The sequence below is a fragment of the Carettochelys insculpta genome, chromosome 2 (genome assembly GCF_033958435.1).
Source record: "Carettochelys insculpta isolate YL-2023 chromosome 2, ASM3395843v1, whole genome shotgun sequence".
Lineage (NCBI taxonomy): Eukaryota > Metazoa > Chordata > Testudines > Carettochelyidae > Carettochelys > Carettochelys insculpta.
Window position 1 is genome coordinate 183912515 of NC_134138.1, and position 27639 is coordinate 183940153.

Below are 27639 nucleotides of genomic sequence, written 5' to 3' on the forward strand. Positions count from 1 at the left end.
CTTATTTAAGCCGCTTACAGCAAATTGTCCCGTATTTTGTGGGGCTCTTACTCCCTGGCACTCAGTGTGTTGCAATGACAGTCTCTGCCACTGGGGAGCTCTGCTGCAGGGCAGCTGCACAGTTCTCCGGTGCTGTGCTGTAGAGTGTCAGCCCCTGCTGGCAGGGAGCTTCTCTGTGGGGCAACTGCTCTGTTCCCCGGTTTGGCAGCCTCTGCTGGCCCTCTGGGTGGCTGCCACATTCCCTGCACAGCCCCATCCACAGTACCTCACCATGGCCGAGGAGCCCTGACATGGGGCAGCAGATCTCCTATCCACAGAGGCTGGTGTCCTGTGTTTGCCAAAGGGCAGTGTGGATACTCTATTTAGGGACCAGTGAATTCCCAAGGGTACCGGAGCAGGGAGATATAACCTGCAGTAAAATGAACAACTGGATCTTTCACTGTGAAGAACTATACAACTCATACTATTTCTTTCTTCTTCTTTCCACATAAGTTACTAAAATGGGAAAAACAAAAACTTCACGTGCTTTCCTCCACAAAGGCCTTATTTTACAGAGGATCAGGCACTTGAACTAACCCTCGTTTTGGACATTTTTCCTTTCATCAGCACACTTTTCAACCACAATAGGTTCCACCATCTCAGGAGGATAATTTTTGTGTCAGCATTCACATATGAAACAAGAACAATACATTCATTCGCTAGGGAATTGGATAGACCTGTTAAAAACAATTTAACACTCAAATAAATACACCAGGTTCTCACCCCAATTTTTGAAGTGAACATAAAGCGAGTACAAATATTTTAAAAATTCCAATTTTACTCTTCTGACTCCATGAAAATGGAGCAGATTTATGCTTTAAAAAAGCCAACTAAATATCAGGCATGATGTTATATGCAGCTTTTCAATGGTCAAACTCATCTTCTCCTTACCTTCAGTTCCTAAACATTTATAAACTGTTGTATTCGTAGGATGGAGTGACACTGCAATTTCATATTGCATAATGATAAATCAGTCATTACAAATTTGACTTTCAGTAGTACTGAAACAATCTTTAGTTCGCTACTGCGAGAGCAACTGGACAAGACCAAATGAACCGTTTACGTCTTCAAAAGAACTGGGTTATTTACATGAGGTGAGTGTACTCTTATGGGGAGAGAAAATTTATTTATGCTATTTTTTCATGTCATAGTGCACACAGTAGAGGGACAAAGCAGGGAGTCTGCCATTTTCTCTGCTTCTTACCCTTGCAAACAGATAAGTGAATGGCCTGATATTCAAGACAATAACTGAGGTACAGCGGGAGAAAGGAAGGAGAGAATGAGAACACAAAAGAGCCCTTACAGATGGATAGCAGACTATTTACTGCACAACTACCGGTTTCTCCACAAGAAATAAGGGAGAAACAAGAAATAAGACTAAGGGTAATCTAGACAAATCTCACATAACTCCTATTCTGATGAAGAAACGCTAACTGTCATGGGAACCCTCTTTTCCTTTGCAAGTTTGAGAACAAGAAATTCAGCAACCATGGGGTTCCATTATTCTTCAGAACAACCCGTTTCTCCACACCAGCTTTCCTCATTAACCAAATTTCATGAGGCAGTGCAATGGAAACACAAAGTCCTGCTACACTAAAGTTCATGAAATCCAGAAAAATATATGCAGATATACCTATCACACAGAACTGGAGGGGACCTTGACAGGTCATCAAGTCCAGTCCCTGTACTCACAGCAGGACCAAGCACCATCCCTGACAGATTTTTTGTTTTTTTTAAATCTATTTGCCTCAGATCCCTAAATGACCCCCTCAAGGACTGAACTCACAACCCTGGGTTTAGCAGGCAGGGAGTTGCTTAGGATTCGCAGGAGCACCACATGTTTAGGGCTCTCCCATGCTGCCAGAGTAGCTCCCATCCACAGGAACCCAGCCCAGGAGCAGGGGTGCCTGAGCCTGGTCAGAGCAGTCGCCATCTGCAGCAGCCCCTGCAGGAGGAGAGGGTAGCTGGAGAGACTGCCCCCACCTGTAATGTGCCCAGGGCACCAGGGATGCTCTGGTCCAGCTGGAACACTCCTATCCGTCCAAAGGCCAGCACAGATGGGGGTTGCACCAGCCACACTGGAGTGCGCCCATCTGCAGCACTCCGAGCTCAGCTGCTGCAGATAGGGACTCTCCCAGCTGCAGCTGGAGCCAGAGCCTCACCTTGCCTCTCTCCCCGCTGTCTCCCCAGATTTAGTCAGTTAACCAGTAGGTTTAACTAATTAGTATCTCAAGAGATGCTGATCTAAGGCTTTAAAAGGAAGTCTCACTTTCTGGCTCTTATTAGACCACATGATTTTCATTGTTTTTTACTTCTATTCCAGCGGGTCTAAGAATAGCAAAAAGCAAAGGCTCCAATTAGCAGACCACCAGCTAAGCTGGAACATGATGTTCCAGGGGGTGTATGTGAGACAGATAGGTCTATAAGCTACTAGAGTGGTTTGTAGTGCAGGAAGGATTCACCTGGAAGCTTTAAAACCCGGCAAGATGTGCTCCACACATCTGCAAGACAGACACATTTTATGATGTTGTTCTTTTTTTTGTTTTAAAACTGATGTAACTGATTTGGGAGGGCTTTGCTAAGCTAGATATCAAACCATGCATTTGTTGCCAGAGTATGGACGACCAGCCACACACACATTCATCGGTGGAAGCAGTGCTTAGAAGAAAGTGAAAGACTAAGTAACTGGGAGTACTAAGCTGATACTAAATGCTACGTTTGAGGAAAAAATGGGGATTACTTAGATTTGATCAGATACACAGATTAGATCTCGGGGCACATGGGATTGACAGACCAGAGTTTATTACTAACACTGTCTAACAAACTATTATTTCCTCTCACTGTGTGATGAGGAGCAGGGTGGATAAAAATTAATGATTTATTTATTAAAAAAACACCTATTTAAATTGGATTTTTTATTTCTTAAATACTAGATTTCTCATTTAAAAGTAAGTTACAATTAAATCTTCTGACAAACATGCTGCACTCATAAAAATGAATTAATGGCTTTAATCTGTCCAGCCTAACAGCTACCTTTTGCTTCTTGAAATTTCTGAGTCTTCAACATCTGTTTCTCAGCAGACTAATATGTGCAAACAACAAGCAGGCCTGTAGCACCTTAAAGGCTAACAAATGCACTAGGTCATAAGCTTTTGTGGATAAGACCCACCTGCTCAGATGACTGATTTTACCCACAAAAACTCCTGACCTAATGAAGTTCTAAGGTCCTACTGGACCCCTTGTTTTTCCTGAAACAGACTACCTCTCTAAAACCTGTCATTCTATTAAGCTTTTCCTAATTCTTCTACAGATGCATTCTTGTGTTATACTCTTTCACATCATATTTAACTCATCTCCTATTTCTTCAAGCCTTATGGTCATGTAATTTGTGTTCTAATAATCCTACATTTCTCTATCCTGCACACACAGACAGCTCTCTCGCTGCTTTGTTTGGCCAGATACTTCTCAAGTGAAGGACTGCAATAACTTACTCAGTCCTTGGATGTAGTTACCAAATATATGGGACCTCCACTGCACCTAGTATTTGCCCTATGGAATGAGAAATCTAGAAATTTAGTCTCTTCTAGGTGGGATGATTGAGACAAGGCAGATCAGGAGTCCTCTCTACTATTACAGATGGCATTCTGGGAGTTTAATAGTCAAATGAGTAAGCTCCCACACATCCTGTGCCATACGTAAAGGGCAGAACAGAACTTTGTGCCTCAAATAAATAACCAAATAATTCCAGACATGTTAACTTGTGTGTCAGAGGATAATGCAAGTCACAGAAGATGCAGGAGGGCTGTGAAGCCTCTGGATTTGTTAGTGGTTTAATCTTGCAAGATGCAGGCACAGACAAGACTGACCAAACTCTAACAAGAAGCTGCTCTGCAGGCAAGATGACATGGGCAAGAGTAACTAGAAAGTTGGAACTGTCAAAATGTGAGACTGAGGTAGCATGGGAGCAGATATATGTACCAGATTAGAAAGGATAGATAGCCTCTGGGAGCTCTCACATTTACTCTCAATAACTCACTATGCATATTCATCTACAAGAACACAAGAAGAGGTTCTCCAGTTAGGGTTGGGGAACATCACTGGTTTTAAAATGTGGAAGTCAAATCAGAGAAAAAAAAATATGACTAGCCAAAAAAATTGATAGCTGACATTTTTCATCTTGATGGAGGAAAGAGAAGTTACTCACTCGTAGTAACGATGTTTCTTCGAGATGCGTCCCCATGCGTGCTCCACAGTAGGTGTCGGGCTCGCCCGGCGCCGCAGATCGGAATTCTTCTAGCAGTTTCCACTGGATCGCGCATGCGCCGATGCACGCCACTCCCTTGCACGCCCCCAGCCATGTGCGCGATCTGGTCCCCGCCAGTTCCTTGACCAACCGCCCTGGATGCTCCTGAAAAACACCGGACAGAGAGATCTGAAGCGGGGAGGATGGGCGGGCAGTGGAGCACCCACGGGGACACATCTCGAAGAACCATCGTTACTACGAGTGAGTAACTTCTCTTTCTTCTTCAAGTGGTCCCCATGGGTGCTCCACAGTAGGTGACTACCCAGCAGCAACCCAAAGTAAGGAGGTGGGTACTCAACTCATGTGCAGCTTGCCCCCGAGAGGACTGCTGTCGACAGACGGGTATCCTCATCGAAAACCTGATGCAGGACATAATGCTTGGCAAAGGTGTCCTAGGATGACCAAGTCGCCGCTCTGCAAATGTCTTTCAACGCGATTCCCTTGAAGAAGGCTGTTGATGCCACCACCACTCTGGTGGAGTGAGCCCTGGGCGGGGCTAGCAAAGGAGTCTTTCGAAGCTCGTAGCACAGCTTTATACAGGACACAATCTGATTTGAAATTCTCTGGGAAGAGAGGCCTTCCCCTTTCGACCTGGGAGCGAGAGACACCAGAAGCCTGTCCGTTTTCCGGAAGGGCTTAGTTCTGTCTATGTAAAAGGCCAACGCCCTCTTCACACGTAGGAGATGCAGGCGCGCCTCCTTGCCAGAGCTGTGAGGCTTCAGGTAAAACGAGGGTAATACTATTGGTTCATTAACATGGAACTCCGAGGAAACTTTCAGAACGAAGGCTGGGTGTAACCGTAAGATCACCGCCTCCTTTGAGAATACTGTGCAGCGTGGCATTGCCATCACTGCTCCGAGCTCGCTCACCCTGAGGGCTGACGTAATCGCAACAAGGAAGGTCGTTTTCATGGTAAGTAGTCAGAGGGGTACCGTGGCTAATGATTCGAAGTGTGGTCCCAATAGCATGTGGAGTACCAAGTCCAAACTCCACAACGGTGGTAGCGGTTTTCGAGGAGGGTACAGGTTTACCAGCCCCTTCAAGAACCTTGCGACGATAGGATGGGCGAATACGGTGGACTCTTCCTCTTTGTGCCGAAAAGCTGATATAGCGGCGAGGTGGACCTTTAGCGAGGATAGAGAGAGCCCATCTCGTTTGAGGTCCAGCAGGTATTCTAGAATTACAGTTATAGGGACGTCATGAGGAGCTAACTGTTTGGCAGAGCACCAGGTGGTAAAGCGTGTCCATTTCTGTTCGTAAGTCCTTCTGGTGGAGGTCCTTTGGCTACACTCTAAGACTTGTCTTACTCCCTCCGTACACGTGCTCTCTAAGGCGCTGAGCCATGGATTAACCATGCTTGTAGGCGGAGTCCCTGAGGGTGCGGGTGCACTATGGACCCCTGAGCCTGCATGAGTAAGTCCGGCGCTACCGGTAGGGGGAGCGGTGGACGATCCGACATGCGCAGAAGCAGGGGAAACCATTGTTGTCGGTCCCAAGTTGGAACTATGAGTATCATGAGAGCTCTCTCCCTTCTGGCTTTCTGCAGAACCTTGTGGATAAGTGTTGTGGGGGGAAACGTGTAGAGGAGAGGGCCCTTCCATGAGACCATGAAGGCGTCCCACAGGGACCCCCCGCCCTATTCCTGCCCTGGAGCAGTACTGAGGGTATTTCTTGTTGTGCTGGATTGCAAACAAATCGACTTGGGGAAACCCCCAGGTGCGAAATATGCGTCGTAGCAGGTCGGAGCGGATCTGTCATTCGTGCGTGAGTGCAAAGCGCCTGCTCAGTTGATCTGCCTTCACATTGTGGGCACCCAGCAAGTACGAGGCTTTCAACGTTACGTTGTTGGCAATGCACCAATTCCACAATTGGACCGCTTCTGCGCATAGTACGGGACGGTGCCCCTCCTTGTCGATTGATGTAGAACATGGTGGAGGTATTGTCTGTATTGATCCCGACTACTTTGCCGTGCAGGTATTTCCAAAAATGTCTGCATGCATTGAACACTGCTCTGAGCTCCAGTATGTTTATGTGCAGTGTCTGTTCCGCGGGGGACCACAGCCCTTGTGTCACCTTGCTACCAATGTGCGCTCCCCATCCTATGTGGGAGGCGTCGGTTGTAAGAAAAATGGAAATTTGTGGTTGGTGGAAGGGCACTCCCACTAGTAGATTCTTGGGATCTGCCCACCACGCTAGCGACTTCCGTACCTCCATCGCGGGCGATATTACCCTGTGGACGGTATGGGCTGCTGGTCTGTAAACGCTCGCCAGCCAATGCTGCAGGCTTCGCATGTGTAACTTGGCATTCTGTACCACAAACGTGGCGGCCGCCATGTGCCCCAACAGTTGCAGGCATGTCAGGATCGGCACCGCAGGGCTGTATATCATGACTTGCACCAAGGATCTGATGATGCGGAAGCGGACGTCGGGTAGGTATACTCTTGATGCAATAGAGTTTATGCGCACCCCTATGAACTCTATATATTGCGTGGGTTCGGTCTTTGACTTTGCAAGGTTGATAACTAGGCCCAGAGAAGTAAACATGTTCACGGTGATGCATATCATGCGTAGGACCTCTGTCTTTGAGGCCCCTTTCAGGAGGCAGTCGTCCAGATAAGGAAAAATACACACGCCCTGCCTGTGCAGGTAAGCTGATACCACTGCCAGGGTTTTGGTAAAGACTCTGGGTGCCGAGGATAGGCCGAACAGAAGAACCCTGTATTGGAAATGCTCCCCGCCGACCGTGAAGCGGAGGAAGTGTCTGTGTGCCGGGTGGATTGTTATATGAAAGTAAGCGTCTTGTAAGTCGAGGGCTGCAAACCAGTCTCCATCATCCAGAGCCGTAAGTATGGAGGCAACTGTAATCATCCGGAAGCGCTGCTTGCACAAGTATCAGTTGAGGCCCCACAGGTCCAAAATCAGTCTCCAGCCTCCTGTTTTCTTCTCTGTTAGGAAGTAGCATGAGTAAAAACCTTTCCCTTGGAATTGTTCCGGTACTCTTTCCACCGCCCCTATGAACATGAGGTGATCCACCTCCTGCTTCAGCCTCGCCTCGTGAGAAGGGTCCCTGAGAAGAGGCCGGGTGGGGGTTTTCGTCAGTGGTAGTGACTGGAAGGGGATCGTGTAACCCGTGGCTATGATTTCCAGCACCCATTTGTCTGTTGTGATATTTTGCCATTGGGAGTAGAACGGTTTGAGGCGATGGTGGAACATAAGGTGAGAGTGGCACTGAGCAATGGTGTTGATAGTGCAGTCCTCGACATACCCGTCAAACTTGCTGCCTCTGGGCTTGCCCCAAGGTTGTGTGACTTTGTTGAGAACATCGCCTGGGGGCCCTGTACTGTTGCTGCTGTTGATGGCGCCCTTGGTCATAGCCTCGCTGATATTGTGCGTGTTGTGGTTGGTAAGCGTAGCGCCTTTGCTGAGGATAGAATTTCTTTTTCTTGTATGGAGGAGTGTAGATACCCAAGGTCTTAAGTGTGGCCCTCGAATCTTTGCTAGAATGGAGGACCGAGTCGGTTGATTCTACAAACAGCTTTTGCTTGTCGAAGGGAAGATCCACGATTTTCGCCTGCAGATCTCTGGGGATACCAGATGTCTGGAGCCAGGATTCCCTACGCATTACCACTGCTGTGGCTGTTGAACAAGCCGCTGTGTCCGCCACGTCCAGGGCAATTTGAACCCCTGTTTGCGAGGCCACGTAGCCCTCCTGGATGATCGCCTTTAACACTGGCTTCTTGTCCTCTGGGAGGGAATCCATGAGAGAGGTGAGTCTAGTGTAATTGTCAAAGTTATGGTTTGATAAATGTGCCGCGTAATTTGCCACTCTCAGTAATAAGGTAGAGGAGGAGTAGACCTTCCTGCCGAACAGCTCTAATTTCTTAGCATCTTCATCTGACCCCCCTGATTTGTACTGAGGTGTCTTTGACCTCTGCTGGGACGATTCGACCACCAAAGAATTGGGCTGTGGGTGGCTAAACAAGAATTCCATGCCCTTGGCTGGGACGAAGTATTTCTTATCTGCCCTTTTATTCGTAGGTGGAATAGAGGCCGGAGTCTGCCATATGTTAGTGGCTGACTCCATAATGACTTCGTCTAGTGGGACAGCGATTTTAGATGAAGCTGGGGGTCTCAAATTTTTCAGGAGTTTATGATGCTTCTCCTGCACCTTTGCTATTTGAATGTCCTGCGTGAATGCTACTCTTTTGAACAGCTCTTGGAAGGGTTTAGGTCATCCGGAGGGGAGACATCCCCGGGGACAATTGCCTCATCTGGGGAGGATGAGGAGGAGCCACTAGAATAAGCCTCCCCCAAGTCCTCTGGCTCCCGAGTTCGCTGGTATGCTTGCTCCTTCGTGGGCTGTGAAGGAAAGTCTCGGGACTCTGGTCCTAATTCCCCCTGGGACAGCTGCGTTCCTCTCCCAGAGTGAGAGTGTACACGGGGGTATTGGCGAGGGGTGGGAGGGGATCTGCCCCTGGATCTAGACCTCCGATGTCGGTGTTCAGTATGATGAGGAAGGCCATAACATGGACAAGGGCCCGGTGATGGAGACCTGGACCACGATCGGAATGTGTACCCATGATGTCCGGGAGAGCGGGATCTCCGTGATGATATTGATAATGGTGAAGCTGGTTTGTGATAGTACTCATAGGGATCCATGCCCAAAAAGGGTGAAGGTGGCCCGAGCCAAGGCGAAGGTGGTTGGAGGAACAGAGAGAGGGGTCCGAAATAGGCCGGTGGAGTTGCCGCCCAGCGACGCAGCATGTGTATCTCGGTGGGGGGGGGGGGCGGCGGCGGAAGGGAGCTGGGTGATAATGGCACTGCAGCCCTGCCTGGAGATGGACTGAGGTGCCGGGTTTTGGCTCTAGCTTTCCCCCGCCCCTACAGGGTGGGCACCGCCCCCTCCCATGCTGGGGATCTCGGCCCAGCTGTCGGTGCCGCACTGGGTACCATTGTGAGCGGTGCCGCACGGGTAGCTTCCTCCGGCGCCGCTGGGCCCCATGCTGGGTGCCCCTGCGCCATCGGCACCGTGATAGCCGGTGCTGCGTGAGGCGGTGCCGCCGATTCGGGCGCTTGCCACGCTGGCGCCCACAGCGCCCTGAGTGCCAACTGCTGCATAGTCGGAGGCCCAGCCCCGGCCACATGCGCAACCGCGCTGCCGCTTTCATCAGCCCGCAGCTGAGGGCTCTGCGTTCCACTCGTCCTGCTCACTGAAACCACCGGCAAGGATCGAGCCGGGGAGAGTTCCTTCTTCTTTTGCACAGAGGGGGTCAATGATGCCGCCTTCCTTTTATGCAACCCACAGGGCCCTTCCGTGTGAGGCTTCTCCGGCGGCTCAGGCTGAAGGGCCTTATCAAACAAGATCATTTTGAGCCTCATCTCTCTGTCCTGCCTGGCCCTGGCTGTAAGCTTAGCACAGTGCGAACACTTCTGTGTAACATGGGACTCCCCCAGGCAACGAATGCACATACTATGCCCATCAGAGGCTGGCATAGCCTCACGGCATGACTCACACTTCTTAAACCCTGAGGAAGACATTGCGTTGAGTCTTTACTGGTAATAGGGTACTTAGCGCTAATCAGTGCGTTCTGCAAACCAAACATTCACGGCCTTCAGGGTAGCGGATGGCTTAAACAGCCTTCTTTGTCTGCTCCTCTCCTCTCTACTATTTTGTATGGGTTTTTTTTGCTTCTTCTTTTGTTTTTGTTTTTTTTGTATAATAGTAAAAACAACAAGCTAACAAGTAAAAACAACTATCTTATCTGTCTCAGGCTTTAGAGCTGGAGCGGATTCTGTCTGCAGCCGTTGGCAGCTGAGAAGGAACTGGCAGGGACCGGATTGCGCACATGGCCGGGGGCGCGCAAGGGAGTGGCGTGCATCAGCGCATGCGCGATCCAGTGGAAACTGTTAGAAGAATTCCGATCTGCGGCGCCGGGCAAGCCTGACACCTACCGTGGAGCATTCACGGGGACCACTCGAAGAAGCAGCTTCCTTGTCCAGGAATATTTCTCCAAGCATGTCTCCTGTGGAGGTGTTCTATCCCTCCAGTTACACCTACATAACTCCTGTACTGCTGTATGCCAAACCAATTCCATTATAAGTACTATGGGAAGCACGAAAGGGCTAATATAATGAACAGGCTGGGGAAAGAAAAAAAAAACAAAAACAAAACAACTTTTCCTAACAACCCTCCAAACACAGACCTTCACTACATTCAGCAGTTCCTATCAGACTTCGTATTAGCTTGGGTAAAGTTACTTATAATGGGAACACAGAGAAAACTCTGCAGTGAAATATTCTCTGATGCTTGCATGACTGCTGTCAGGAAACCCTCACAGGCTTTCAGAAAGACTTCAGAACTGCTTGACAGCTGGAAGAAAGTAACCAGTCATACAACAAAGTTCATAAGGACTTTGTTCTGTAAGTCAAAAATCAGAACTGAGAGGTAAAACCCTTTCAAGAGTAAAGTCACTCCCTACATTGTCAAAGTAGCAGCACTAGCCATAAGTCCAATGCCAGCATGAAGTCAAATATTTCAGGTTAGACTGTTTCTAAATGGAGCTTCCAGAAGCTAGGAATCTGTTAACCAGATCTTCTTCCTCATCATAACCTCTCAAACCAGAATTTGCTCTCTTTTTGGGATATCACTGTTTTGCTCGAGTACTGAATATTAATTCATCTTGAAGTTTAAGTGATTTAGCTGCAAAATCTGAATGCCTATTGGTTTCTAATGCCTAGCAAGCAAGATCATCGTAAGTGAACTCCTGAAAGCTAATAAACCTTAGATAAGGAAAAATTCTAAAGGCTATAAATATTTCCAACAGATGAAAGCTTCTAAAAGCCACTCAGATCCCACCAGTTTTGTTATCATCTTTGGGCTGTTATGGTAACGGATAATAGCAGAAGAGGAGTCAGGCAAAAATTTATGTTTCATGGCAGCTGATTTAAACAAATTTAGTAAAGACTATACCCCAATCCCCTCCTATGTGTTCCCCAAAAAAGGGAAATTAATGTATACACCAAGAAGAGCAGTATTATAGCTAGGTTAACTTTCAGATGGCTGTCTATTTAAAGAATATTTGTATTCTCAGCAGCCCATCTCTTAGAAAACACAGGGATTGTTCAAAACCCTACTGGATGTGCTATGTATAGAAAACTGAACTGAAAATTAGGCATGGCTACCCTACACAGGGGGAGGAAGGAGCAAGCTTGAGAAGGGAAAATAACTAGGGCTGACTGATTGGGTGGATGTCACATCGTACAAGTGTTCTTTAGACCTATTGTACACCTAAAACTTAGGTCATCCTAGCTACATCATTAAGGGCTGCTGGAAGAGAGTTAAGCTGACCTTGGTCAATGGAAAACTCTCTCTTTCAACCTATTTACTGCTCTCAAGGAAGTACATTTACTACAGAAAAACTGTTTCCATTCTTAAAAGTCAAGTCTATACACAAGAGCAGTGTTTCTCAACCAGGGGTACATGTACTTTTGGAGGCACATCGATGTCTTCAAGGGGGGGTACATCAACTCATCTATGTATTTGCCTAGTTTCACAACAGCCTACATTAAAAACTCGTAAAAGTCAGTACAATCTAAAAGTTCATTCAGACGATGACTTGCTTCTATTGCTTCATATACCTTACACTGAAATGTAAGTACAATATTTCTTTTCTAATTTATTTGATAATAGGATGGTACAAAGTCAGCAAGTTTTCAGTAGTTTCAGTAGTTGTCTTCTGTGATTTTTTGCAGGTAAGTTAGGTGTATCCTGGTGGTATGCAAAACAAATTTGACTTCTGAAAAGGGTACAGTGAACTGGAAAGGTTGAAGGGTACTTGTTTTAAGACCTCAGATTACCTGAGAACTGCGTACCCTTAAGAGAAGTCTGGGGGTATTTTTTTTTAAAGAGGTACTTGATGGAAAAAAAAAAAAAAGGTTGAGAGACAATGCACTACAGCATCATACCGATAATGCTGCAACTGTATCACTATAGCAGTGGCAGCATAAACACTCTTTAGACACACACAGTTTCTATTTTCTCTATAACCAAAGTTACAGCCTGGTCTACACTAGAAACTTACGTCCACAGCTGTGACTCCGAGCTGTGTGAAAAATTCTGCTGTCAGTAGAACAGCCATCTCTCAGGGAGGTGGATAACCTACACTGATGAGAGAACTCCTCCCTTCTGCACAGGTAGGCTCTGTCTACACTACAGCAATCTTTCAAAAGAAGTTCTTCGGAAGATCTCTTCCAAAAACTTTTCAAAAAAGCATATCCATGCACAAAAAAAGAGGATTAAAAAAAAAAAAAAAAAAAAAAAAAAATCGATCCACTCTTTCAAAAGAATGGCCTGGGGTGGAAAAATCTGGCACCAGGAGGACTGCTCTTTCAAAATCAGGGTTCCCAGTACAGCTACTCTTTTTTTGCTTTTGAAAGAATCTTTCAGAAAAAGGCGCTCTACCTCACCTGGAGGAGGAAGAGGGCTGCTGGAAAAAGTGCTGCATTCTTTCAATTTCAGATGAAAAGAGCTCATTTTGCGTGTAGATGCTTGATGGGTTCTTTTTGAAAAGGCCCAGCTTTTTCGAAAGAACTCACTAGTGTAGACTCAGTCATAGTGTCTATGCTGAAACACAGGAGCACCACAGCTACTGTAAAGGAAGAGGGTTTTCCATTGCTATAGTAAATCCACCTCCTTGAGAGGCAGAAGCTAGATTAATAAACAAATTTTTCCACTGACATGGCAACGTCTACAGCAAATCTTAGGACAGTTCAACTACATATCTCAGGGTTGTGAGCATAAACTGAGAATACCATATCTATCTTAGCTTATGAGAAGTGTAGAACTATATACGTTAAGCAAATACTCAATTCTCTGTTTTAAATACATTTTGTTTTTAAGACAAGAAAAAAAAAACGCATAAAAGAGACTGAAGCCTGCTGGAACATACAGGTCTTTCAGCAGGCAATGCTGCCCTTTGGCTACCATGCCAAACACAAAGAGAGAATCCAAAAAAAGAGGGGGAGAGAGAGAGAGAGAGAGAGAAAGATGCTATAATTTTATTACAAGGGCCCACACAGTCAAAGCCATCTGCTTCTGCAGTAGCCAGATATTGTGACAGACAGTTTCTGAAGCCTGTTGGTCAAAAGACAAAATCTTCAACTTCACAGAGGTTCTCAGATGGGAGAAGTACAATTTAGCAGCTGAAAAACTCAGGTACTAAAGAGAACAAAAAGATTACCTTCTATACCAGAAGTATGGTTTCATACCTTGTCAAAACAAGTGCCTCATTAGGACAGATAAATCTTTTAGTAAATTAGAATTCCCCCAACCATCTCACCCTGAAAATTTATAAATCTGTGGCAGTTTAATCTTTCTCCTCTTCTCCCTCCTTGAACACAGAACAAATACTCATAAGACCCAATCACAGTTCACAAGATGAAATAACTCAGAGCAGCTGTTACCTACTAATGCCCCAGATATCCCCTTTCAGGATTCTGTCTTTCAGTGATTCCCAATATGTATTTTTCCCTCAAGTATTGGCATATCAGAAACGCACATAATAAACAAAGTAATTACAGCATTGTGTGAGAGATCTGGTTTATTTAGCTAATAGGATACATTTTACAGGTAGGATAGCAACAACCCTTGCACTAACATCATCTAACACTTTACATACACATTTGATTTTATTTTGTTTTAAGCACTCTAGTAACTTAATGACTTGTAGCAGGACAAACTTTTGGTAAGGTCAGCCTGGGTCAGCCTTTTGCTGCACCCTTCTGCTGCTCCTATACAAATGAATTTGATTTAGCCAAGTTAAAAGAGCTGAAATGGCCCTGTCTTGTCTGTGCTCTGCAGAGTACAACTTACCAACAGAGTAATTTCAAAATTTCTTCACATTTGATTTGTAATGATCATGCATCAACTCAACACTGATGCACGATGATCATGCATCAACACGCAACCCTTCAACATACCACACAGATCTATGTCTTCTGACAAAACACACAAAATGATTCTTCTATTTCTCCTGTCTCTCAACAGCCAGCTGCTGGGAGGCAGAGGAAATGTGACATGGGAACCAGAAGTCTTAGATTTCTTCTCAAATGTGAATAATTTGGTGTCCTTAATTAACATTTTTGAGCAAGGCCTCATACTGCACCAATAGCTTACCCAAGCTGAAACAAAACCACAATAAAATAGCACTTTAAAGACTAACAAAATAATTTATTAGGTGAGCTTTTGTGGGACAGACCCACTTCTTCAGACCATAGCCATACCAGAACAGACTCAATATTGAAGGCACATAGAACCAAAAATAGGTTGACAAATCAGAAAAAAAAATTATCGAGGTGAGCAAATTGGGGGGGCTGTGTGTCAAAAATTAGGTTAAGCCAAGTATGCAAAAGAGCTCCTATAATGACCCAGAAAATTCCCATCCCCATTCAAACCACGTGTTAGTATGTCAAATTTGAATATAAAAGAGTTCAGCAGCCTCTCTTTCAAGACTGTTGTGAAAATTCCTCTTCAGTAAGATGCAGACTTAAGTCATTAACAGAATGGCCCACTCCATTAAAATGCTGGCTGACCATTTTGTTGATCAGGAGTGTTATGATGTCTGTTTTGTGCCCATTAACTCTTTGTCTAAGAGAGTTTGAAGTCTGTCCAATATACAAAGCATCTGGGCATTGCTGGCACCTATGATGTTAGTTGAGGAACATAAGAATGTGCCCATGATTCTACGAATAACCTGGTTAGCTCCAGTGATGGCATCTCCAGAATACATATGTGGACAAAGCTGGCAGCAGGCTTTGATGCAAGGAAAAGTTCCAGCACTGGTGCTCCTGGAGTATAGACTGTGGCTGTTGGTGAGAATCCTCATATGATTGGGAGGTTGTCCATTGGAGAGAAGAGGCCTGTCACCTAGCGCCTTCTGGAGTGTGGCATCCTGATTAAGAATAGGTTGTAGGTCTTGAATAATGCGTTGCAGTGGTTTGAGTTGGGGGCTGTTGGTAATGACCTGTGGTGTTCTGTTCTTGGCTTTCTGGGCCTATCTTGGAGTAGCTAGTCTCTGAGTATTCATCTGGCCCTGTCAATTTATTTTTTTATTTCTCCTGGTGGGTAATTCAGGTTTATGAATATTTGGTAAAGATCTTGTAGTTTTCGGTCTCTGTCAGTAGGATCAGAGAAAATGCAATTGTACCTAAGGGCTTGACTGCAAACAATGGATCTAGTTGTGTGTGAAGGATGGAAGCTAGAAGCATGTAGGTAAGTATAGCGATCAGTGGGTTTCCAGTACAGTGTGGTACTCATCAGGCCATCCTTGATTTGTACTATAGTGTCCAGGAAATGTCTCTCTCGCGTGGAGTAATCGAGGTATAAGTTGATGGTGGGGAGCAGACTGTTAAAGTCTCTGTGGAATTCTTCCTGAGTCTCTATACCATAGGTCCAAATCATAAAGATGTCATCAATATATCTTAATTGGAGGAGAGGTAATAGGGGACAAGAGCTGAGGAATCATTGTTCCAAGTCAGCCATAAATATATTAGCATATTGTAGGGCCATGCGGGTGCTCATAGCAGTTCCACTAATCTGGAGGTATAAATTGTCCCCAAAATTGGAAATAATTGTGGATGAGAACACAGTTACAGAGGACAGACAACAGATCTGACATCAGGGATGGTGACATCAGGGATGGTATTCCTGATCACTTATAATCTGTCTTCGTGTGCAATACTAGTGTACAGAACCTCTACATCCATGGTGGCAAGGATGGTGTTCTCAGGAACTTTTCTGATGTTTTCTAATTTCCTCAGGAAGTCAGTGGTATCTTGGAGATAGCTGGGAGTTTTAGTGGCATAGGGTTTGAGGTGGGAGTCCACATAACTGGATAGTCCAGTGGTAAGCGTGCCAATACCCTAAATGATAGGGCATCCGGGGTTCCTAGGTTTGTGGATTTTGGGAAGTAAACAGAATAATCCAGGATGGGCCGCAGATGGTATGTCTGAGTGAATAAGGTCCTGAGTAGCAATGACTACGTAGCAATGACTACTAATGACTAAGTGTCAATCACTTAAAAGTCTCTGTCGTACTGAAGAGGAATTTTCACAACAGTCTTGAAAGAGAGACTGCTGAACTCTCTTTTATATTCAAATTCGACACATTTACACGTGGTTTGAACGGGGATGCGAATTTTCTGGGTCATTATAGGGGCTCTTTTCCATACTTGGTTTAATCTAATTCTTGACTCTCCACCTGATTTGCTCTCCTTGATAATTTTTTTTCTGATGTGTCAACCTCGATTACTATTTCTGCTTCTCTGTGCCTTCAATATTGAGTCTGTTCTGGTACAGCTATGGCCTGAAGAAGTGGGTCTGTCCCACAAAAGCTCACCTAATGAATTATTTTGTTAGTCTTTAAAGTGCTACTTGACTGCTTTTTTGTTTTGATAGTATATAGACTAGCACAGGTTTCTCTCTGTTGTTATTACCCAAGTTGGAAACAGAAATCTGATCTTTCAGATAGCAGCCCCAAGTCTCACCCACTTCACCACATGGTCTTTTCAGAAACAATAATCTAAATCTATATTCTTAGCTATGCTAAGAAGACACTAAATTTTCATCTAAAGAGACAGGTGACTACATACGTAAAAATAATTCTGATCAGGCCACTTCATAGAATGCAATCCAAATTCACATAAGTATTTTAACAGATGAAGACAATTCTCTTAATAAATACCAAACAGACTCAGTAGGAAAAGGACAAGTTCAGCCAACTCGGGGAAGCCAAGAAAGTTACCACGGTCAGCAGCCCTAGTTTCCTTCCTGGCTCCAGCCAGTAGAGTGGAGTCCTGGTCAGTTTCCGTGCTCCTGACAGTCGTGGCAGCTGAGAGCCTGACTCTCAGAAGCCACCCGACAGGAGTGGGGAAGAGTCAGGCTGCCATCCCGACAAGAGCAGTTTCTCTACTCATCAGAGACGGCAGCCATTCTGATCAGGGGCAGCATCTCAGCTGCCATCCCTGACTGGAGTGGGGAAATCTCTCCTGTCAGGGGCGGCAGCCAAGTCAGTTTCCCTGCTCCTCTGAGTGGCACTGATCCAATATACTTGCAACTGAAGTGCATGTATCTCAGGGATCTTCTGTACAAGCTCAACCAAAAAGAGGATTCATTAATCCAATAGTACGAAAATATGTGCTAGACACTTTACAGAAAGAAAGAAACAGAAAGGAAATATGTCTGTCCTAAAGAACTTACAATTTTAGATGTGGCACAATGAGTGAAGAAGAGAGGGAAGAAAAAGATGCTTTCAGAAATGAGATAGTTATACTAGCACAAGGCACAGTACGTTGGAACAATCACAAACTGTTCCATGAGCTAAGTAGGGATCAGTCTGATTAATAATTTAATAGAAAAAACATACAGAAAATCTAAATTACCTGCTTCAAATGGCATATGTTAGAAAGGGGGCATGCCTTTTACTACTTTCAGTCACTACCGAACCCTGGCGGAGATACTATCTTTTGGGCAACACTGATTTTTTTCCGATTCCAAAAAAGGAAAATCTCAAGTCAAAAATAACCAAGGCTTGTAAGGAAGTTTTCCCTAAAGAAATGAGGATGCAGTAATCAAGTAGAGTGGATTGGAGTCTGAATTGGAAATTGGACTCCAAAGTGACAGATCCCCATTCCGTTACCCTGTTCAATCTACATAACAAGCTTCTTCCCATCAGTTCTACTAGTGTAAAGAAAGGTTACTCACCGTAGTAACGGTGGTTCTTCGAGATGTGTCCCCGTGGGTGCTCCACATTACGTGTCGGGCTCACCCGGCGCCGCAGATTGGACCTTCCAAGCAGTTTCTGCCGGACCGCGCATGCGCCGGTGCGCACCACTCCCTTGCGCGCTCCTGGCCACATGCGTGATCCGGTCCCCGCCAGTTCCTTGACCAACCGCCTCGGATGCTCCTGCAAAACACTAAACAGAGATCCTAAGCGGGGAGGATGGGCGGGTAGTGGAGCACCCACGGGGACACATCTCGAAGAACCACCGTTACTACAGTGAGTAACCTTTCTTTCTTCTTCGAGTGTCCCCGTGGGTGCTCCACATTAGGTGACTACCCAGCAGTAACCCAAGATAGGAGGTGGGTAATCGGATTATGTGCAGCTTGTCCCCGAGAGGACCGCTGTCGAGAGACGGGTATCCTCTTGGAATACCCTGTGAAGGGCGTAATGTTTGGCGAAGGTGTCATAGGATGACCAGGTTGCCGCTCTGCAAATGTCTTTTAGCGCAACGCCCTTGAAAAAGGCTGTTGATGCCGCCACCGCCCTAGTGGAATGAGCCCTGGGCGTGGCTAGTAAAGGAGTCTTTTTGAGTTCGTAGCAAATTTTTATGCAGGATACGATGTGCTTCGAGATTCTCTGCGAAGAGAGACCTTCTCCTTTCGATTTGGGAGAGAGAGAGAGACTAGGAGTCTATCCGTTTTCCGGAAAGACTTGGTCCTGTCTATATAGAAGGCTACTGCCCTCCTCACGTCCAGGAGGTGTAGGCGTGCCTCTTTGTTAGAGTTATGAGGCTTTGGATAAAACGAGGGTAAAACAATAGGCTCGTTAATATGAAACTCAGAAGAAACTTTAGGAACAAAGGCTGGATGCAGCCGTATGGTTACCGCCTCCTTGGAAAAAACAGCGCAGGGTGGCGTTGCCATAACTGCCGCAAGCTCGCTCACCCTGCGAGCTGACGTGATTGCGAGAAGAAAGGTCGTCTTTATCGTAAGGAGGCGGAGGGAAACCGTGGCCAAAGGCTCGAACGGTGGTCCCGTTTTCGCATTAAGCACCAGGTCCAACTTCCACGAAGGTGGAAGCGGTTTCCGAGGGGGGTATAGGTTTACCAACCCTTTGAGGAACCTGGTAACCATGGGATGGGCGAACACCGTGTGCCCTTCCTCTTCGTGTCTGAACGCCGAAATGGCGGCAAGGTGGACCTTTAACGAGGATAGTGAGAGTCCTCCTCTCTTGAGGTCCAGTAAATACTCTAATATCACAGGTATAGGCACCGAAAAGGGGGCTAGCTGTTTGGTAGAACACCATGCCGTGAAGCGAGTCCATTTCTGCTTGTAAGTCTTCCTGGTGGAAGTCCTCCTGCTACTTTCTAGGACTTGCTGCACTTCCTCCGTACATGTGCTCTCTAGGGAGCTGAGCCATGGATTAACCACGCTTGTAGTCGCAGGCCTTGGGGGTGCGGATGCACTATGGACCCCTGGGCTTGCGTGAGCAGATCCGGCGCCACCGGAAGGGGCATCGGTGGACTGTCCAACATGCGCAGGAGTAGGGGGAACCATTGCTGTCGATCCCACGTTGGGACTCTCAGGATCGTTCAGGCTCCTTCCCTCCTGGCTTTCTGCAACACTTTGTGGATGAGCACTGTGGGAGGGAAAGCGTAAAGCAGGGGGCCCCTCCAGGAGATCGCGAATGCGTCCCCCAGGGACCCCCGTCCCAGTCCTGCCCTGGAGCAGAATCGTGGGCACTTCTTGTTGTGTTGAGTAGCAAAAGGTCTATCTGGGGAAAACCCCATGCGTGAAAAATAGGTCGCAGCAGATTGGGACGGATCTGCCACTCGTGAGTGAGTGCGAAACGCCTGCTCAGCTGGTCTGCCTTCACATTGTGAGCGCCTGGTAAGTACGAGGCTTTCAAGGTTATATTGTTGGCGATGCACCAGTTCCACAACCGGACTGCTTCCGCACATAAGGCGCGGGACTGAGCTCCTCCTCGCTGATTTATATAAAACATGGTGGAGGTATTGTCTGTACTGATCCCGACTACTTTGCCTTGTATATGGTCTAGAAAGTGTCTGCAGGCGTTGAACACTGCACTGAGCTCCAGTACATTTATGTGCAGTGACTGCTCCGTGGAGGACCACAGCCCTTGCGTCACCTCTTCGCCCATGTGTGCTCCCCACCCTATGAAGGAGGCGTCTGTAATAAGAAAAAACGATATGTGTGGTTGGTGGAAGGGTACCCCTGTTAGCAGGTTCTTGGGGTTTACCCACCATTGCAGGGATTTGCACACCTCTGTTGTGGGCTACGCCACCCTGTGAACGGTGTGTGCTGCCGGTTTGTATACGCTTGCCAGCCAGTGCTGCATGCTGCGCATGTGTAACCTGGTGTTCTGGACTACAAATGTCGCCGCTGCCATGTGGCCCAGCAGCTGTAAGCACGTCAGAACCGGCACCGTAGGGCTGAAGGTGATGACTTGCACGAGGGAGTCGATGGCCTGAAAGCAAGTCTCTGGTAGATACACTCTCGCTGTAATAGAATTTATGCGTGCCCCTATGAACTCTATGTCCTGTGTGGGGTCTCTTTGATTTTGTCAGATTGATAACCAGGCCGAGCGAAGAGAACGTGCCTGCTGTGACGCGTATCATGCGTAGTACCTCCTCGTTCAAGGCCCCTTTGAGTAGGCAGTCGTCCAGATACTGGAATATAAATACCCGCTGTCTGTGCAGGTACGCTGACACCACTGCCAAGGTCTTGGTGAAGACTCTGGGGGCCGAGGAGAGGCCAAACGGTAGGACCTTGTATTGAAAATGTTCTTTGCCTACCATGAAACCAGAGGAATCGGCGGTGAGCCAGATGGATAGTTATGTGAAAATACATGTCTTGTAAGTCGAGGGCTGCGAACCAATCTCCATCGTCTAGTGCCGTAAGGATGGAGGCGATTGTGATCATCCGAAAGCGTTGCTTGCGCAGGTACCGGTTGAGGCCTCGAAGATCTAAGATGGGCCTCCAGCCTCCTGTCTTTTTCTCCGTGAGGAAGTATCTCGAGTAGAACCCTCTCCCTTGCAGTTGCTCCGGCACTCTTTCCACTGCCCCTATGAGCATGAGATGGTCTACCTCCTGCTTGAGCCTCGCTACGTGGGAGGCCTCCTGGAGGTGGGGCCTGGGTGGAGGTCGTGGCTGTGGGAGCGACTGGAAGGGGATGGCGTACCCCGTGGCTATGATCTCCAGCACCCATTTGTCTGTGGTGATCCTTTGCCACTGGTCACAGAATGGTCGGAGGCGATGGTGGAATAACAGCTTCGGATGACCTTGTGCAATGGTAGTGATGGCGCAGCCCTGGATCTGTGTGTCAAACTTGTGGCCTTTGGCCCTGCCCCGAGGACGCACGGCTCTGTTGGGAACGTCGCCTGGGAGTTCTGTACTGCTGGTGCTGTTGATGTCGCCCTTGCTCGTAACCCCTGTGGTACTGGGGACGCTGTTGCTGGTACTGGTACCGGTACCGTCTTTGTTGAGGGTAGTACTTTTTCTTTCTGTATGGAAGGGTGTAAATCCCCAGGGTCCTAAGTGTGGCTCTTGAATCTTTACTGGAATGAAGGACCGAGTCAGTTGATTCAGCAAACAGCTTCTGCGAGTCGAAGGGAAGATCGACTATCTTTGCCTGCAGATCCCTCGGTATACCCGAAGTCTGGAGCCAGGACTCCCTTCGCATCACCACTGCCGTAGCTGTGGAGCGTGCTGCTGTGTCCGCAACATCCAGGGCGATCTGAACTCCCGTCCTCGAGGCCGCGTAGCCTTCTTACATGATGGCCTTGAGCACCGGTTTCTTGCCCTCTGGAAGCGAGTCCATGAAGGAGGTTAACCTAGTGTGGTTGTCGAAATTATGGTTCGCTAGATGCGCTGTGTAATTTGCCATTCGCAACAGTAGAGTGCAGGAGGAGTAGACCTTTGTGCTGAACAGCTCTAGCTTCTTGGCATCTTTGTCTGTTCCCCCGTCTTGAATTGAGATGTCTTTGATCTTTGTTGCGACGACTCCACCACCAAGGAATTTGGTTGTGGGTGGCTGAACAGGAACTCCATGCCCTTCGCCGGCATGAAGTATTTTTTTTTATCTGCTCTCTTGTGGACAGGCGGAATAGTCATAGGGGTCTGCCATATCATAGTGGCGGACTCCAAGATTGCGTCATCAAGCGGTATTGCTATTTTGGAGGAGGCCGGAGGTCTCAGATTTTTGAGGAGCTTATGGTGTTTCTCTTGCACCTTTGCTGTCTGGATGCCTTGCGTGAAGGCCACCCTCTTAAAACAGCTCTTGGAACTGTTTGAGATTGTCCGGAGGATGGACGTCCCCCGGGGCCGTAGCCTCGTCTGGGGAGGAGAGCGAGGAACCACTAGGGTACGCCTCTCTGGACCCTTCCGGTTCCTGTTGGTGACGGTACATCCGCTCGCTGGAAGCTTGCAAGGGAAAATCTCGGGGTTCCGTAACCAGTTCCCCCTGAGATACTTGAGTCTCTGTCCCCGTTCGCGATTGCCCTTGGGGATACGGGACCGTCTGTGGGGATCTTTCCCTGGTAGATTGCCGGTGGTGTCTATGCCCTGCGTGATAGGGACGACCATGGCAGCATGGGCACTGCTCTTGGGAAGGTGACCTTGACCACTCCTTTGGTGCATACCCTCTGCGTCCGGGGGAGCGAGATCGTCGAGAGACCTGGGACACTGGAGAGAGCAATTTGTGATAGTACTCCAGCGGCTCAAACCCCAAGAAGGGTGAAGGTGGTCCCAGCCAGGGCGAGGCTGGTTGTAAAAATGGAGACGGGGGCTCCGGGTAGGCTAGGGGGGACCCCTGCCTCCTAGTTGGAATCTGCAGCATGAGCGGAGGGCTGAGAGAAAGCAACTCTGCAGCCCTGTCTGGAGAGGGGCTGCGGTGCCTAGTTTTGTGTGCAGCCTTCCCTCTCCCTTGAGGGGGTAGCTCCGCCCCCTGACGTGTAGGGGATCTCGGCCCCGTCCGCACCGTGCTCGGCACGCTTATAGGCGGTGCCTCACGGGCGGTGTCCTCCGGTGCCTGCAGGCTGCGTGCCTGCGCGCTCTGCACCGCCAGTTCCCCGGGGTCGGTGCCGCTGCTTGCGGTGCCGCTGGTACTGGCACTTGTTTAGCCGCCGCCCTGCCTGCGGTGAGGGGCGGCTGTTTGATTATCGGAGGCTGAGCCGCCTCCACGTGGCTCTCCGTGCCGCCGCCGATCAGCTGTTGCTGCGGCTGGGGGCTGTGCGCTCCTCCCGTCCCGCTCGCTGTTGCTGCCGGCAGGGATCGGGCTGGGGAGACTTTCCTCCGTTTTTGCGCTGATGGGGTGAGGGAGGCGGCTTTCCTTTTATGGGCCCCGGAGGGTCCCTCCTGCTGCGGCCGCTCCGGCACGTCTGGCTGGAGGGCCTTGTCGAAGAGCAGCATTTCAAGCCGCATCTCCCTGTCCTTCCTTGCTCTGGCTGTTAATTTTGCACAAAAGGAGCATTTCTGCGTGACATGGGACTCCCCCAGGCACCTTATGCAGTGACTGTACCCATCAGACGCTGGCATTGCCTCTCGGCAAGACTCACATTCCTTGAATCCTGAACAGTACATTGTTGGTGAGTCTTTCAGTTGTTAATGGGGTACTTAGCACCTTCTCTGTTCTGTTTTCCCTCTCTCCGATAGCCTGCCGTGGCAGGAGGGCTAATGGCCCTAGGCTCCTGGCCTCCGGTGCTCCGCTTGTTACTAGGACTGGACTGAATGCCGGCCCGCTTGTTGTTTCTTTTTTTTTTTGAAAATAACAACTGGCTAATTTAACAGTAGCCTAAGAACTTGAAAACTTTAAAGAAAAACAGTTAAAACCATTGAATACGCTAACTTGGCCGTAGCCTAGTCGGATTCCGTGTGCAGCCGACGGCGGTTAAGAGGAACTGGCGGGGACCAGATCGCGCACGTGGCCAGGAGCGCGCAAGGGAGCGGCGCGCACCGGCGCATGCGCGGTCCGGCAGAAACTGCTTGGAAGATCCGCTCTGCGGCGCCGGGCGAGCCCGACACCTAATGTGGAGCACCCACGGGGACACTCGAAGAAGAAAACTAAGTTCTACTTATTGTATTCTAAAAGGGTTTACAGCAACAATACAAAAAGCAATAGTAGTTTTGTGCTTGTTAAATCAAAGGATTGTACAGCAAACAAATCACATTATAACTCCTGGCTAAAAAGTTCTGTAAATGTAGTTTTTAAGTAAAAGCCCCAGATGTGGATACTGAATTACTATTTACTTTAAAAAAATACTACTGAGAGAACCAGTTGCCTTGTGCATGTGTACATACCTTTGTCTTTCTTGAAGTCTAAAGCATCTTCCTTATCTGTCACTATTTCCTTCATATTGATAATGCTTTGGTGGTTAAGCTGTCGAAGAATCTTAATTTCACGAATGGCTGTAATTGGAAAACCTTCCTTTTCGTTATCCAGTCGTACTTTCTTTAATGCCACCATTTCTCCTATGACAAAAATTAAATACAAAAGCCTGAAGGATAGCACTCAACCAAATTAAGATAGATTTGTCTGTCACTCAATACAACCTTTGTGAAGCACGATATTTTTAAAAAGATGGCTACCACTCATGTTCCAGTGTTTGCAGCTGCACCAAAAATAGTAAAATCAGGTCCATGTTCAGAAAATAGTTACAGCTCAGACACCTAATTTTTTGCAGAAGTGAAACTATAAGACAACTTTCTCAACTACTAAATGGCCTTCTTCCTTCTTTCTAATTTGCAATCTGATCTACCTCTTTGGGTTTCCAATCAGTAAGACTACACGTAAGAGTGAGATTCAACATCTCTGCATTAAAAGGCCTACATATGTCACATTACAGCACACCTGAGGGACTGGAGAAAGGAGGAAAAAAAACGCACGAAAGAACCTTTTGGATAAGCAATACAGTTAGAACATTTCTAATGTATCCAAGAATACTCGAGTAAAGTGACATGATCAAGCAAACAAGACAGTAAAACCATATGTATCAGGAAACAATCTCAAATACTGCCCATCAAAGGGTGCTAGCCAAAATGTTCTTTTATACCCCATGGTTGGTGTTCCATAAAATAAACATATATGGAGTTGTAAGTTTTGCAATATTTCAGCTTTTAATTAAATAATTATGCCATAAATGAGAATTATCTGACACAGTATAGGAAAAGCATCTTAGCAATTACATTTCAGGGTGTCATTGTACAGGAAACTCATCCCTTTATATTATTTCAGGTAGCAGCTATGAAGGTACAAGAAGGAGAAACTGCAAAGCTCCAAAATACACCTTTGTTCAACAGCTTATTTCATCAACAGTTCCTACAAGTGATATTGCTTGGAATCTCTTTTTTCACTTTAAATGTCTTCCAGGACAAAAAGCTGAAGCAGGAAATTGGCCAAAAATTCCTACTCCATGCTTCTAGCAATAACTTGCAATTACATGTTAAGCAGGGATATTACTACAGATTGAACCTCTCCTGCCCGACACCCTCGGAACCTGACTGGTGCTGGATGAGAGAATTTGTTGGATCGTGAGAGGTTAATTTTGTCTGGCCCTTTACCAAAACTTCCACTGCTTACTGGGCTCTTCAGACAGTTAGGGTGTAAATTGGAACTAAAGAAACAGCACAAGACGCAGACCAATGGTTAGAAACAAATTTATGGGACCATGGGAAACCCAGCCACACCCATGATGGGTGGTTGTCTGGCTAACTAAAATCATGCCGGATTACAGATGTTGCCAGACAAGCGAATTCCAGATTAGAGAGGTTCAACTTGTACTACTGTAAACTACCAGGATCAAAATCCCACACAATTCTGAAGAATTCTGTAACATGAGAAGGGCAGAAAAACATAAGCATTTTAAAAAAATATACCAAATTAAATGCAGGTAACACTGCAATTCTGTAGCTAACAGTACTCATTCATAATATATTTTTAGATCTTACCTGTATCCTTATCCCTGGCTTTATAAACTTGTCCATACGTGCCTTCTCCAATAATGCCAATTATATCAAATTTATCCACACAGCGTTTTCCCCAGTCAATGTCTTTTTCCTTTGTTTCACCATGGCGTGGTCCACATATTCTATTAAATAAGAATTAGCTCTAATAGTACATCCATAAAAATATCAAACCATTCAGAAACAAGTTATCTGTGAAAAGCAACCCTTAGATTACTGACTTCTTAGAAAGCTAGATCTCTAAGAGCTGAATTAATTCATCTTTCAACATTTATGTTTTTAACTTCTCAGCCTGGACAAAAACAGTTTAGTTTCAGTTTAATTTGCAGTCTCTTTGCAAGCAATCTCACTTTGCATTTTTCCTGCCCTAACACAAACCTGCAACATTTGTATTGCAACCACCAAAAAGGAATATTTGCCTGGTTAAAAATCATCTCCACTGAAGTTTATTTAAACAAAAATTGTCTCTGAAATAAAGAAATTGAGGCTTATTTTTCTTAAATTTTTGCATCTGTCCACCCAAAACAGTGCACTCACACAAACTTCACTAGCCTATTAAAAGATGCCTACCCAATGGTTTGTATATGTAACGATTATGAGAGATAACTCATTCAATATCTAAACTCATGAAACTGTTACAGATGCAGGAACCTCACTGGGAAAGGGTGAACAGGTGCGAAGAAAGGAGTAGCATCTAGCCTAACACACTGCTTCCTTCCTGGACAGTTTATTAGCAACAATGACTTTTAAAGGAAAGTTTTTAACATGGTGCTTTAAAGGAGAGTATAAAATCAAGAATAAGTCTTAAACATGGGTTGAGTAGGCACTTTCAGTTCCACAGTTTCCGCTCATCTTGTCCCTCATAACTGCTGCACAAAGCTGGACAGAAGAAGGGCATAAATAAGAGCTCAGGGTTCAGAGAAACTTAGAACATATGAGGCAAAGAGGGAAACAAGGCAAGAATACCTACGGACTTCCCTGCTTGTCTAGAAGACGCTCAGAAATCAAACACTGAATCACTTAATGGTTAAAAAACTGGCTTAAATAGCACAAAGTGAAGGAAAACTGATGCTTACTGATTCAAGCTTTGCTGCAGCTTTAGCCCATTTCTAGTACTTTTTATGTTGAATAACTACAAAAAGACAGGGCAATATATATTTTAAATGTTTATATTTTGAAGAAACTTGTGTACTACTTTGTCTTACATGCAGTTACCAGTTTGTTTTTAAAAAGGAAGTAGTAAGCATACTTAGGCCTCCTTTTGCTGTGTGACTGAACTGCCGGTTTCTTTTCTTCAGGACTTTTGGACAAATCATCTCCTCCAGGCAACTCTGGGGGCAGTGGCAAGTCAGCAAGCAGATGACGGAGTTTCTTCTCCACTTCTTTTTTTACTGCCTTTGCTGAAAGATTCCCTTGCAAACTATAAAGACAAAGAGAATCAACTAAAAAAGATGAAAATTCTTTTCAGTTTTGTGACTGTAAACCTCACAGGGCTGAGATCTCAGTGGAAATTACTACACATGACTATTATTTCATAGTTT

The 27639-nt window shown here is 46.5% G+C and overlaps 1 protein-coding gene across 2 annotated transcripts in view; it reads right to left on the reverse strand.

The window, feature by feature from the left end:
• CDK13 (cyclin dependent kinase 13) overlaps window positions 1–27639 on the reverse strand; it is an 87043-nt gene that overhangs the window by 38391 nt on the left and 21013 nt on the right. For both annotated transcript variants that reach the window (XM_074988082.1, XM_074988083.1), the window contains exons 3-5: window positions 27348–27518; window positions 26084–26223; window positions 24437–24607 (exon numbers count right to left, since the gene is read on the reverse strand). In XM_074988082.1, coding sequence (XP_074844183.1) covers window positions 24437–24607; window positions 26084–26223; window positions 27348–27518 — 482 coding nt within the window. The remainder of the gene's footprint in view (window positions 1–24436; window positions 24608–26083; window positions 26224–27347; window positions 27519–27639) is intronic.